Source organism: Hyperolius riggenbachi, chromosome 5, assembly GCF_040937935.1.
Source record: "Hyperolius riggenbachi isolate aHypRig1 chromosome 5, aHypRig1.pri, whole genome shotgun sequence".
Lineage (NCBI taxonomy): Eukaryota > Metazoa > Chordata > Amphibia > Anura > Hyperoliidae > Hyperolius > Hyperolius riggenbachi.
The window spans coordinates 31,654,030-31,666,766 of record NC_090650.1 but is presented as its reverse complement, the minus strand read 5'-3'; the positions used below and the strand labels follow the sequence as shown (position 1 = coordinate 31,666,766).

General features: G+C 42.6%; 1 protein-coding gene across 4 annotated transcripts in view; it reads left to right on the top strand.

Moving 5' to 3' along the window:
• Positions 1 to 12,737, top strand: part of KCNH2 (potassium voltage-gated channel subfamily H member 2) — a 380,786-nt gene that overhangs the window by 336,599 nt on the left and 31,450 nt on the right. For all 4 annotated transcript variants that reach the window (XM_068235401.1, XM_068235399.1, XM_068235398.1 and 1 more), the window contains one exon: positions 1,878 to 2,303. In XM_068235401.1, coding sequence (XP_068091502.1) covers positions 1,878 to 2,303 — 426 coding nt within the window. The remainder of the gene's footprint in view (positions 1 to 1,877; positions 2,304 to 12,737) is intronic.

Genomic DNA, 12,737 nt, shown 5'->3' with positions numbered 1-12,737 from the left:
GAGGCACAGGCATTGTGTACAATTCACTGGTACTATACAGGGGAGAGCGGAGCCTTCTGAGTACCCAGAGAAGCTGCATCGCATTCTTTAGGTACCCGCATCCAGCCCAAACTGTTCCATCATGTATTGTACACTGGCTTCAAGGGATTTTGTTGCTGTCTGCTATTTTTGTCATAGATTTGTATCTGTAATGTTCTCCAGCTTTGAAGTGGACCTGAACTCTTGCACAGGACGGAAGGGAAGCATAGAGAAATGCACCCTGTATATATTTAGAGAGTTTAGCCCATCTAATTCCCCTTCATTTGTGACTAAGTACCCCTGTAATTTGATATCTCTGCTATCAGGAATCTTTTCTGCCATGGCAGAGCTGCTAATTTGTAAAAACAGGATGTTAACCCCATATCTGCTTCTATGAAAGCAGGAAGTAAACACACTGCAGAATTTTTTGCAGGATTTGTGTCAGCTGTAATAAAGAAATGTTTTTCTTTAAAGTGTAACTGTCGGGCATAAAATCAAAAATCAGTTCTTTATTTTTATCTGGTAAACAAGTAATATGGATGCTAACAAGGCAATCCAAAAGTTAAAATCTCTATTACTTTTCTTGTTTATAAATGATCATTCCCCAGTTTACCTGACTCTTATTTGGTACGTTGCCACACAAAGGAAGTTGCAGGGCATGCTGGGTTGTCTTTTTTTGCTTCTTTATTTCCCCTCAGACTTAACTAATGTACAGAAGCAAAAAAGGACAACCCAGCATGCCCTGCAACTTCCTTTTTGCGGCAACGTACCAAATAAGAGTCAGGTAAACTGGGGAATGATCATTTATAAACAAGAAAAGTAATAGAGATTTTAACTTTTGGATTGCCTGATTAGCATTCTTATTACTTGTTTACAAGACAAAAATAAAGAATTGATGTTTGATTTTATGCCCGACAGTTACACTTTAAAGGTCATTATGCTGTTGCATATCTTTTTGGAGCAGAGAGGAAGTTCTGAGTTCAGGGCTGCTTTGAGGTCCGTACATGCGCCTGACTTAAGTCGGCTGAGGCGGCCGATAACGACCGCTTCAGCCGATAACCAGGCGTGTTTATGGCAGCCAGTGACCCACGAGCAATCAGCTGGGCGGATCTACTCACCCCCAGCAACGCCAATCCCATTGTTTGCACGCGCCGTTCAGCCTTTCTCTGTCGCTTCCCCGCATAGCAACACAGCGGGTCACCAGCTACACAGCTGACATGAGTGTGCAGCCCAGCCCAGTGATGTCACCCAAGGGGATCAGGTCCTGGTCCCCGATGGGCAACATGAGTTGTGAGTGTGCACACGGCCTTAGGGAATCTTATCTGTAATGTTCTCCAACTCTAAGGAACCTGATCTGGAATCTTCCCCAGCTCCAGGGAACCTTATTAAACCTTATTATGGTTGCTAATACTTGTTTTCTTCACTACCCTTATTCCTACTAATGTTGTCGCTCTGCTAGTGAAGATGTGTCTGGGCGCTGAGCACTGTCCACTTCCAGCTGCACAGCCAAATCTAGAGGTGGAGCAGCTTTCCTAACTGCTTCAGGTCTCATGCTTCTACTTATGAAATCTTCTGGTCATTTGACCTTACTTGGTCAGTGTCTCTATGTCACCCAGACACAAGTGGAGTATAAGAGATTTAGAATGATGGTGGAGGTGTCTTGCCTTTTTTCAGACTTTGGAATGGTACTCCTTGGTCAGTAGATAACTTTAGTACACCTTTGCAGTGATTAGCAGTGATGACTTTAAGTGAGGAACAATACAAGTATTCCCTGCTGTCACCTACACATTGACTTTTTTTTAAGTTCAGCATTACCTGATATATTTTATAACTTTTTATGATCTTTTCTGTCTCTACAGGTCCTGTCACTCGGAGCTGACGTCCTACCTGAATACAAACTGCAAGCTCCTCGTATCCACAAATGGACCATTCTCCACTACAGTCCCTTCAAAGCAGTCTGGGACTGGCTCATCCTTCTGCTGGTCATCTACACGGCCATCTTCACCCCCTACTCAGCTGCCTTCCTTCTGAGTGACCAGGAGGAGGCAACCAACGAGAACTGTAGCTACTCCTGCAACCCACTCAGCGTGGTGGACCTGATTGTGGACATCATGTTTATCATTGACATCCTCATCAACTTCCGCACCACCTACGTCAACACCAACGAAGAAGTGGTTAGCCACCCGGGCAAGATTGCAATCCACTATTTCAAAGGCTGGTTCCTCATTGACATGGTGGCTGCCATACCGTTCGACCTCCTGATCTTCGGCTCTGGCTCTGAAGAGGTAAGCGTCACGTGTGGCTTCTCCTGGTCACTGGCTGCCCTTCCCACATGCTCCACTGGCTGTCCTTGGCCAACTACATTGCACACTTCTTTCAACAAAAAAATGCCTGAATATTATCCCTTGCCAAATGCAATATTGTACACCAAGCCACACACCAAAAGCCTGTTGTATCTTACATGGAGGTCTGTTGCACATGAGATGTCTGTTGTATCTGGAGATGTGTGTTGCATTATACACAGATGTGCATTGCGTACAGAGGTCTTCTGTCTCTCTTTTGTACGTGGAGTTCTGTCACACTGTCTGTGCAGTCTCTCTGCAATTCACTGACTGATTAGACATTATGTGCACAATGACAGATGAAAGTGTTATAATTAGATACTACAGGTGAAGTGACAGCTCAGAGGGGTGTAATGTAATATAAACGGTACTGTCACACATGATAGGAATGTGAATCCATAATAAGTGTACAGGTGGGGTGCATTGGTTTATAGTGACACTTGTATTTGGTAGTGGTTGAGGCTGATAGAATATTGGTGAAGTGAAAAAACCAACGTCCTACTATCGGTTCTGCAGGGTATTTAGCATTTCTACACACTGATTGGCTCCGAAATCTCATTCTTCTTTCTAAAGGTAAAGTTTGTTTACGAACGATCGTTAGACTGATAGCAGCAGTTCTGACTGATCCTCCTGGCGGATCCGTGGTCTAACTGTCGTTTAAACGACGTGTACAAACGACTTGTTGTTTGAAAGTCTATTAGTTTGACACTGGTCCATTGTTTTATCAAGTCCATTGACCAGTCAAACGACATGTAAATTATCTGTAATAAAACATTTCAAACGTTTTGTCGTGTACAAGGAGTCTGAACAACTTTTTGTTTGAATGACAAGTCGTTCAAACGTCCAGTTTGAAAAGCATAAAATCAGACGTGTGTATGCACCTTAACCCATTCGCGTTCCGTAGTTTTTACTTGAGCAATGTTCACCTCCCATTGATTAGCCTATAACTTTATCACTACTTATCACAATGAACTGATCTATATCTTGTTTTTTCCGCCACCAATTAGGCTTTCTTTGGGGGGTACATTTTGCTAAGAGCCACTTTACTGTAAATGCATTTTAACAGGAAGAATAGGAAAAAAACGGAAAAAATTCATTATTCCTCAGTTTTCAGCCATTATAGTTTTAAAATAATACAGGCCAACATAATTAAAAATCACATATTGTATTTGCCCATATGTCCCGGTTATTACACCGTTAAAATTATGTCCGTATCACAATGTATGGCGACAATCTTTTATTTGGAAATAAAGGTGCATTTTTTCCGTTTTGCATCTATCACTATTTACAAGTTTTAAATAAAAAAAAAATAGAAATATTTCATCTTTACATTGATATTTAAAAAGTTTAGACCCTTAGGTAAATATTTACATGTTTTTTTTTTATTGTAATGTTTTTTGTTTTTTTTATATTAAACATTTTATTTGGGTATTTTTAGGAGGGTGGAATGTAAACAATAGTTTTATAATGTAAATGTGTCTTGAATTTTATTTTTTTATTTTTAGTTGTAGTTTTACTTTTTGGCCACCAGATGGCGGCCATGAGTTTGTTTACATGACGTCACTCTAAGCGTAACATACGCTTAGAGAGACGCATGGGGGAGGCAACAGCCAGAAAAAGCGCAGCTTCCGAGAGAAGCTGTCGCTTTTTCAGCGGGGGAGAGGAATCAGTGATCGGGCACCATAGCCCGATTCACTGATTGCCTGGCTAACGAACCGCAGGCCTAAAATAGGTTAATGCCTAACCCTAATTTTTCCTTTCCAACTTGGAACACTCCCTGACTCCTTATCTTAGACCCTTCCCAAACGCACACACCCTGGCTCCTTATCCTAACCGCACCCCAACACACACCCTTGCTCCATATCCTAATCACACACTCACCCTTCACTACAACATCAAAGTGGGTTGCAACTCAAAATTAAACTTTTGCTCTAAGACATTGAAGCGGATCCGAGATGAAAAACTAACTATAACAAGTAACTTGTCTATATATGTTACCTAAAGTTTAGATAGTTTACGCAGCAAATCTAGCTGCAAACAGCTTTAACAGAATATGTTTGATTATTCCTGTGATACAATGACAGCAGACATGTTGTTTGTAAACATTACACAGAGGCAGGCTTATCTGCTTCTTGAGCAAAAAAAAGTTAATCCCCTCCTCCTCCTCCCTCCTCCCCTCTGCCTCTGAAATCTCTGGCTAATAATACCTCCCCCTCCTCCTGCCCAGACTGAGCTCCCATGAGCCCTTGCTACTGTCTGAAAGTGCCTTGGCTCTCTGCAAACCTGTGGGCGTGGCTTGTGTAGTTTATAGGGAATTAGAGTATTAAAACAAAAAGTATTTGGCTTGAGGAATGCCCTCTAAACAATAGGAAATGAACACAATTATGCAATGAGTAAAAGTTCATCTCGGATCCACTTTAAACACTCCAAAAAAACATATACGAAACACTATTTGAAGGCATATTTACTCTGCACTGAATGTAATTAATAATATTGCTGGATACAGAACATATTAGGAGATAGGCTTTTAATTAAAGCAATTGTTGAGCAAATAAAGGCGAGAAATTTATCTGCTCCCCAATATAAAATACAAGAGGAGTCTGATGGGGTAACGGAAGCCCCATGTAATGGGCATGGCAGGAGTATAGAGCTTAGAACTTAAATTATGTCTCTAGATAACACTAAACAAATTAAATAATCCATAAATGTCAAACTCTGGCCTGCAGACCAATTCTGGCCCTCAGAGCCATCAAATTTGGCCCCCAAGTGTTTTCCCCACTTTGCATTATGTTTGGCCCACTCTAGTCTAGACCACCAGTGATTCTATATTTGGAGGTCAAGCCCTAGATCACATGGGAAGCCGTATGGGGGATGGAGTTTGTTAAAGCACTAGATGCCAGGGAGCTGTATGGGAAAGGGAGGGTGGTCACTAGACAGCAGGGAACTGTATATGGGAGGGAAGAGGGCCACTAGACACCAGGGAATTTTATAAGGGAGGGTGGCCACTAGACATGAAATTTGGCCCGCGACTTGGTCTTCAATTTCAACCCACTTTATATTTCAGTTTGACACCCCTGAAATAATCAGTTCTGGATGAATTGACTTTTTAAGTAGGATGGATTGTTGATGGGGGTTAATATATGTTTACCAAAGAAGCTTTATTGCAAAAGAAAACAAACATACAATATAGAAAATGAATTCAGAAGAACCCAGTCAAAGAGTTACAAAATGCATTGAAGTAGTCAAAACGGTTGGAAATACCGTAGCCAAGAAATCTAGTCAAAATCAAACAGAGAAACGCAGGGATATCCCATTCCATTACCCAAAACTACAGATGCAGTCTGAATTCTGAAACATTTTGCAATATCACACAAAACACAAACCAAACAACAATAAAAACTAGAACATAACAACAAACAGAATCCAAGCACCTGAAACCCACAACCAAGCTACCAACCCCCCCCCCCCCCCCCCAGTTAAGCATTAGAGAAACAAGACCTGAAGTTGGTCCACCACACTTAATGGCTATCGTTCACTGGGCTGCAAGTAAAAAGGGATAAACTTTGAAAGGCTTTAGGAACCCCTGGAGAAAGGGTTTTAATTTAAATAGAAATAGGAAAGCGATGTGAAGAGGTGAGGTAGAAAAAGATGGAAAAGTAACGTTGATCTGAAGAAGCATTAAATCATATGTTGTGTTAGATAAGAGATAATTATGTAGTAATGAGAAGAGCGGGTTAAATCCTGAGAAAAAACTTGACTTCAATGACTGGTCACAAATTCTTGGTTTGAGATCCTCCAACCTCCTCCTCCATCAGAAATGTATCACCTGTAGTGAGTAATGCCATTACTGAAGAGTAGGAGGTGGTTGACCATGGTGGTGGGGACGAGGAGCCCCGGGACTGGATGTTTGACCTTGAGTATTCCTGACCTTCTGTCTCATTATGGCTGATGGTTCTTCACCTACAGTGCTTCAAATCTTCAACTCTTTCTCATTTCCCATCACTTTCTACCACAGATGGACAATCAGTTAGCAAGTGTCTGATTTGTTGGTGGATGAGAGAATGGAATACAGCTAAATTGATTAGTAGACCAAGACTTTCCTTCTACTTTCAGGAGCCTTTCACACTTGTACTATGTCTCCCAGTATCAGTGTACACCTGTACTGTCTTATATTGGTGTGCTGTTTTTGTGTGTACCTGTATTTCTGTCTGCTATCCGTTACATTCAGATGCATACATTTTCTTAAACAAATGTAGCATGACGGACTTTAAAAAAGTAATAGTGAACAAAAGGTCTGAATACTCACATATGAAGACTGTAATGGCTTTCATATGGAAAACGCCAAGAAATGCATTAAAAAAATGCATGCAATCATACAAACACACAGTGCGAAAGAGCTCTAAAGTGTGGACCACAAATGGATTCATTCTGTCCATCATACCAGACCTCACTCCTTGGCTGTCTTTCTCCTCCTTTATCGTCATGCTTTCCTCCACTTTTCCATAAATGATTACTCATATTTAAAGTTTAACTCTACCTAAAATTGGCACTTGATCAATTTTTGACTTTTGGCAAGCTGCTGGGGTCTCACGACTATTAGGGGCTCTAGGGGTGAGATCTCCCTGAGAGCTGCTCACCTCCTGTATTTACTAAGCAAATTACCAGGGCTGTGGGAGTCGGTATAAAAATCATCCGACTTCGACTCCTCAGTTTATGAAACCACCAACTACAGGTACCCCAAAATTACTCCAACTGCTCGACTCCAACTGCCCAGTCTAATACTAACCTGGGCTGTGGAGTTGGTACAAAAATACTCCTTACTCCGACCCCTCAGTTTATGAAACCTCCAACTCCGACTCCAGGTATCCAAAAATTACTCCAACTCCTTGGCCCTGAAAAGTACTGCATGGAAGGCTTACCTGTGGGAGAAGAGGAGACACAAACTACTGCAGGGATATCTTGCCTTTGTGGGACAGGAAAAGACACAAACTGCAATAGGGAGGTCTCATTATTGTGGGAGGGGAGGGGACATAAACTACTGCAGGGAAAGCTCACCATTGTGGGATGCTAGGAGACACAAACTACTGCAGGAGGATGTCTCCATTGTAGAGGGGTAGTAGACACAAACTGCAATAGGGAGGTCTCATTATTGTTGGAGGGGACATAAACTACTGCAGGGAAATCTCACCATTGTGGGAGGGAAGGAGACACAAATTAGTGCAAGGAAAATTCAGAACTGTGGGAGAAGAGGAAATACAAACTACTGCAGGGTAATGCCGCCATTATGGGAGGGCTGGAGACACAAACCATTGTAGTGAAGTCTCACCATTGATGTAGAGGCCCAGGACCCTCTAACACTGGGGCGGTGCGTCAAATTGACGTATTGCTACCGCAGCCTAATGAAAGTCTATGGGGAAGTTCATACTTCCCACGTTGTGGTACGCTGCACCGGAAGGGCCTAATTTAACGCTAGGGCATACTTACGTTACCGTGCGGCTCCTGCGGCCCGGAAGTCATGTTAGTCTATGGTGACGCAGGCTTCTTTTAAGAAGTTGGCGTCGTAGGGTGCATGTGCGGAAGCTTATTTTTACAATACGCTTCCGTGCACTTCCTCATGCCAGAAGCAGGAAGTGACCACCAGTGCGCGTCACTTCCTGCTTGGCAGAATGCCAGGCGGGGGACACCATGTACTAACATGGTGTTCCCTGAAAGCCTGTTTTTGGTGCACGACGCACCGCATTGCTACAGCCAATTTACAGTGTGAAACCAGCCTCCAACTACTTCTGGGAAATGTAACCATTGTGAGAATGAAAGAGACACAGGCCCATATGCAATTCACTTCTGCACCCGAGTTTTCTCCTAGGAGATAATTTTTCAACGTGTTTTCAAAATAAATTTTCAGCATTTTGTAAAAGTACCAAAAAGTAGGTGAAAAAGTATTTTCTTGCTTGCTGGTGGCTTAACGGGCATTTTATTGACAAGTTTAAAAATATCACCTAGTAAAAAACTCATGAGAAAAAGTGAATTGCATATGGGCCCCTGTCTACTGCAGGGATATCACTGTGTGATGGGTAATTCACACTACAGCCTTGTTCACAATATAAATCGCCATCGCTATCGCAAGCGCTGAGCGATTTATACTGTGATTTTTTAAGAGCTTTCCCCTGCAATTTGCACTTAGAAAAATGTTTTTATAAGCGCTTTTGCTCAGCGATTATTTTTTACACTTCTTGACCTCAGTCGGGAAGTGGACTCTTTAAAGAGAACCCGAGGCGAGGTTCTAACAATAAAATCCCCATACAGAGGCTTGGTCTGCTTATAGAGCCCAGCCTCTGTTGCTATTTAGATTCCCCTACGCTGAGCGAAACCCCATAATGCACAGCCGCGCTGCCGACACTGAGCGTATCAGCAGCGGCTGAGTTTACCTTTGTAATGCCAGTCTCTGCTCTCCCCCGCCTCCTGCATCGCTCTGGTCCCCGCCCACGTCCCTTCCCTCCTTCGCTGATTGGAGGGATGGGACGCGGGCGGGGACCGGAGCGCTGCAGGAGGCGGGGGAGAGCGGAGACTGACGTTACAAAAGTAAACACAGCCGCACAGCGCGGCTGTGAATTATGGGGTCTCGCTCAGCGCAGGGGGAATATAAATTGCAACAGAGGCTGGGCTCTATAGGCAGACCCAGCCTCTGTATGGGGATTTCATTCCCAGAACCTCGCCTCGGGTTCTCTTTAACCTGGAAATGAATAAATGCAATATATTTATTCATAGAAGCGCTATACAAAGCGGTTTTTCAAGCGCTTTGCGATTTCCCTATACCTTACATTGAGCCAAAGCGCTCAGAAAATGGTACAAGTAACGCAATTGCGAATTCAATAAAATCGAAACACTTACATGTTGTGAACACTGTCATAGGAAATCATTACACAAGCGCTTTTAGGGCGATTTGCAAAATCTCCAGCGCTTAAAAAAAATCAGCAAACAGGAAAGTGTGAACAAGCCCTACAAGAGCTTTTCTAAGCGCTTTGTGATTTTTAAAGAGAACCTGAACTGAAAATAAAAAGTCAAAATAACCATACACTGGTCATACTTACCTCCTGTGTAGTCTACTCATCCATCTCTTTCTCCTCTCCTGCGTCCCGTTTGTCCACTGTGATCAATGGTCTTCTCCATCCTCCATTTTAAAAATGGCCATTACCCCATAACTGCTTCCTGGTCAGCACACTGTTAAACTGTCATATCACCCACTTGAGCCATAAGGAAACATGGACATTACCTTGCACATTCAGTTTTAACTGATAGCCTCTGATTTATAACTAACAGCTACTGGTATATTTCAGTTCTGACAAAATATTGTCAGAACTGGAAGGGATCACTGTAAGAAGAAAATGGTGAGCTTCTGAGAGGAACTGACAGTGAGGTTAGTATGTAATATTCATTTGCAGCTATGTCGTGTTTATTTTAAATAATTTTCTTCCCTTCAGGTTCCCTTTAAAACCACTTGCGAATGTTACCCTATGTGTGTGTTCACACTAGAGTGATATGTTTTTGTAAAGATCCCCCATAGCATTGCATTAGCAAGAGCTTCTAAACTCGCTAGTGTTTAAAAAGCTCCTGTAGTGTGAATCAGCCCTGAGAGGATGAGACAAAAGCTGCCATGATAACCTATTGCCACTAAAATGTATATTTTGGGTAGAGTTATCCTGGAGTTAGACCTGGATGAAGGAAAATGGCCTGAAGGGGGCACTGTGTTATAGCCTACATGTAATGCATTGCACACATTGAGGAATGGACACGTATGCTCAGAGCAGCTGGAACTGCAGTTATCTTTTGCGCCTCAGGAGTACAGAGGCGCCAGTAGTATAAAACAGATAAAAGTTTTAAAATTGGGGAGGTGATAGGTGGATTCGCCTCTCCCAGAGTAAACACAAGATAATGTTGAGTTTTCAACACAAAAAGATTTTAATCATACACTCCAATAGTTTGCAACGCGTTTCGCGGGTTCAACCCACTTCATCAGGCTATGGAACGGAGTATAACACTTGTATGTAGGATTCGTCAGCTTAGCACCTCTGTAAGCTGACGAATCCTACATACAAGTGTTATACTCCGCTCCATAGCCTGATGAAGTGGGTTGAACCCGCGAAACGCGTTGCAAACTATTGGAGTGTATGATTAAAATCTTTTTGTATTGAAAACTCAACATTATCTTGTGTTTACTCTGGGAGAGGCAAATCCACCTATCACCTCCCCAATTTTAAAACTTTTATCTGTTTTATACTACTGGCGCCTCTGTACTCTTGCTACACAATTTGTCCACCCCTGGTGGAGGGGTATTGGCCCCCTTTTTCTTCTGAACTACAGAGAGCGACTTCTTAATCCTGAGTGGGGACAGGTCTAATCTCCTCACCTGCCTATACAGTGGTTACCTGGAGGGTAACCCGTGTTTGTGAGTATAAATCTCATTATACTACTTTCCTTCCATTTTTCATAACATACTGCACTATTGGGCTCTCGGTGTCTTCCCCCCCCCCCCCCCCTACTTATCTTTTGCGCCTGTTCACCGGCTTCCACACCTGCTTCTTCTCTGCCAGCTGCACGGAAGCATGATTGTGAAATATGGAGTCATGGTGGGCTGACCAGATTCAGCTTCTGTAGTGTTTTCACTGTATGTGCGTGCATGCTACATGTACATGTATGAGGTGTGTGAGGAAGACTAGGATGAGGAGCAGGTAGAAGAAGGGAAATATAAGGTGAGGGGCATTTGGGGGAATTTATGGGGGTGTACTGGGGGAGGGGGGATATTAGGAGGCTGTAGCTTGGAGAATATTAGAAAGTTGTGTCTAGGATCATTTTATGACGGTGTGTCTTAAGGTGAAATAGCACCAACTGGCTGCCTCAGCCAAGACCCATGTGGGATGTGTATGGGGCTTATGTCTGGAAGGAGAATGTATCTAGAGGGATATTATGGGGATATATCTGTACGTTTACTAGGATGCTATGTCTATAAGATTTATAGGAAGATGTGTTGAAAGGAGTATTCTAATGTCTAGAATATTATTATAAAGATGTGTCTAGAGGACTGTTAAAAGGCCATGTCTAGAAGTATTAGGAAATGTGTCTAGAGGACTGTTAGGACGTTATGTCTAGAAGACGTTATTAGGAAGATGTGTGTAGAGGACTGTTAGGAGGTTATGTCTAGAGGACGTTATTAGGAAGATGTGTCTAGAGGACTGTTAGGAGGTTATGTCTAGAAGACGTTATTAGGAAGATGTGTCTAGAGGACTGTTAGGAGGTTATGTCTAGAAGACGTTATTAGGAAGATGTGTCTAGAGGACTGTTAGGAGGTTATGTCTAGAAGACGTTATTAGGAAGATGTGTCTAGAGGACTGTTAGGAGGTTATGTCTAGAAGACGTTATTAGGAAGATGTGTCTAGAGGACTGTTAGGAGGTTATGTCTAGAAGACTATTAGGAAGATGTGTGTAGAGGACTATTAGGAGGTTATGTCTAGAAGACGTTATTAGGAAGATGTGTCTAGAGGACTGTTAGGAGGTTATGTCTAGAAGACGTTATTAGGAAGATGTGTCTAGAGGACTGTTAGGAGGTTATGTCTAGAAGACGTTATTAGGAAGATGTGTGTAGAGGACTATTAGGAGGTTATGTCTAGAAGACGTTATTAGGAAGATGTGTGTAGAGGACTGTTAGGAGGTTATGTCTAGAAGACGTTATTAGGAAGATGTGTCTAGAGGACAGTTAGGAGGTTATGTCTAGAAGAGGTAATTAGGAAGATGTGTCTAGAGGACTGTTAGGAGGTTATGTCTAGAAGTCGGTATTAGGAAGTGTGTCTAGAGGACTATTAGGATTCTCTATCTAGAAGACTATTAGGAGGATGTGTCTAGAGGGATTATGTGGTATAACAACAAAGGCGCCAAGTAGAGTAAAATTAGTTAAAATTGTTAAAAAGGGGGAAGTGGGTGGACTCGCCTCCCTTCTGAAAAAATGGCCAGACAACGGGCAGGTTACTTCAAGTTGAAAGTAACATTAATTATGAGCTCCAAAAGTGCAACGCGTTTCACGGGTAACAGTCCCGCTTCTTCAGGCAAACAATTTTTGAAGGGAACAAAGTCGGGTCAAAAGCCAGATATAGCGCCACAGAGGCTCCCTCCAAAAATTGTTTGCTTGAAGAAGAGGGACTCTTACTCGTGAAACGCGCTCTTGACCCGGCTTTGCTCCCTCCAAAAATTGTTTGCCTGAAGAAGCAGGACTGTTACCCGTGAAACGCGTTGCACTTTTGGAGCTCATAATAAATGTTACTTTAAACTTGAAGTAACCTGCCCGTTGTCTGGCCATTTTTTCAGAAGGGAGGTGAATCCACCTACTTC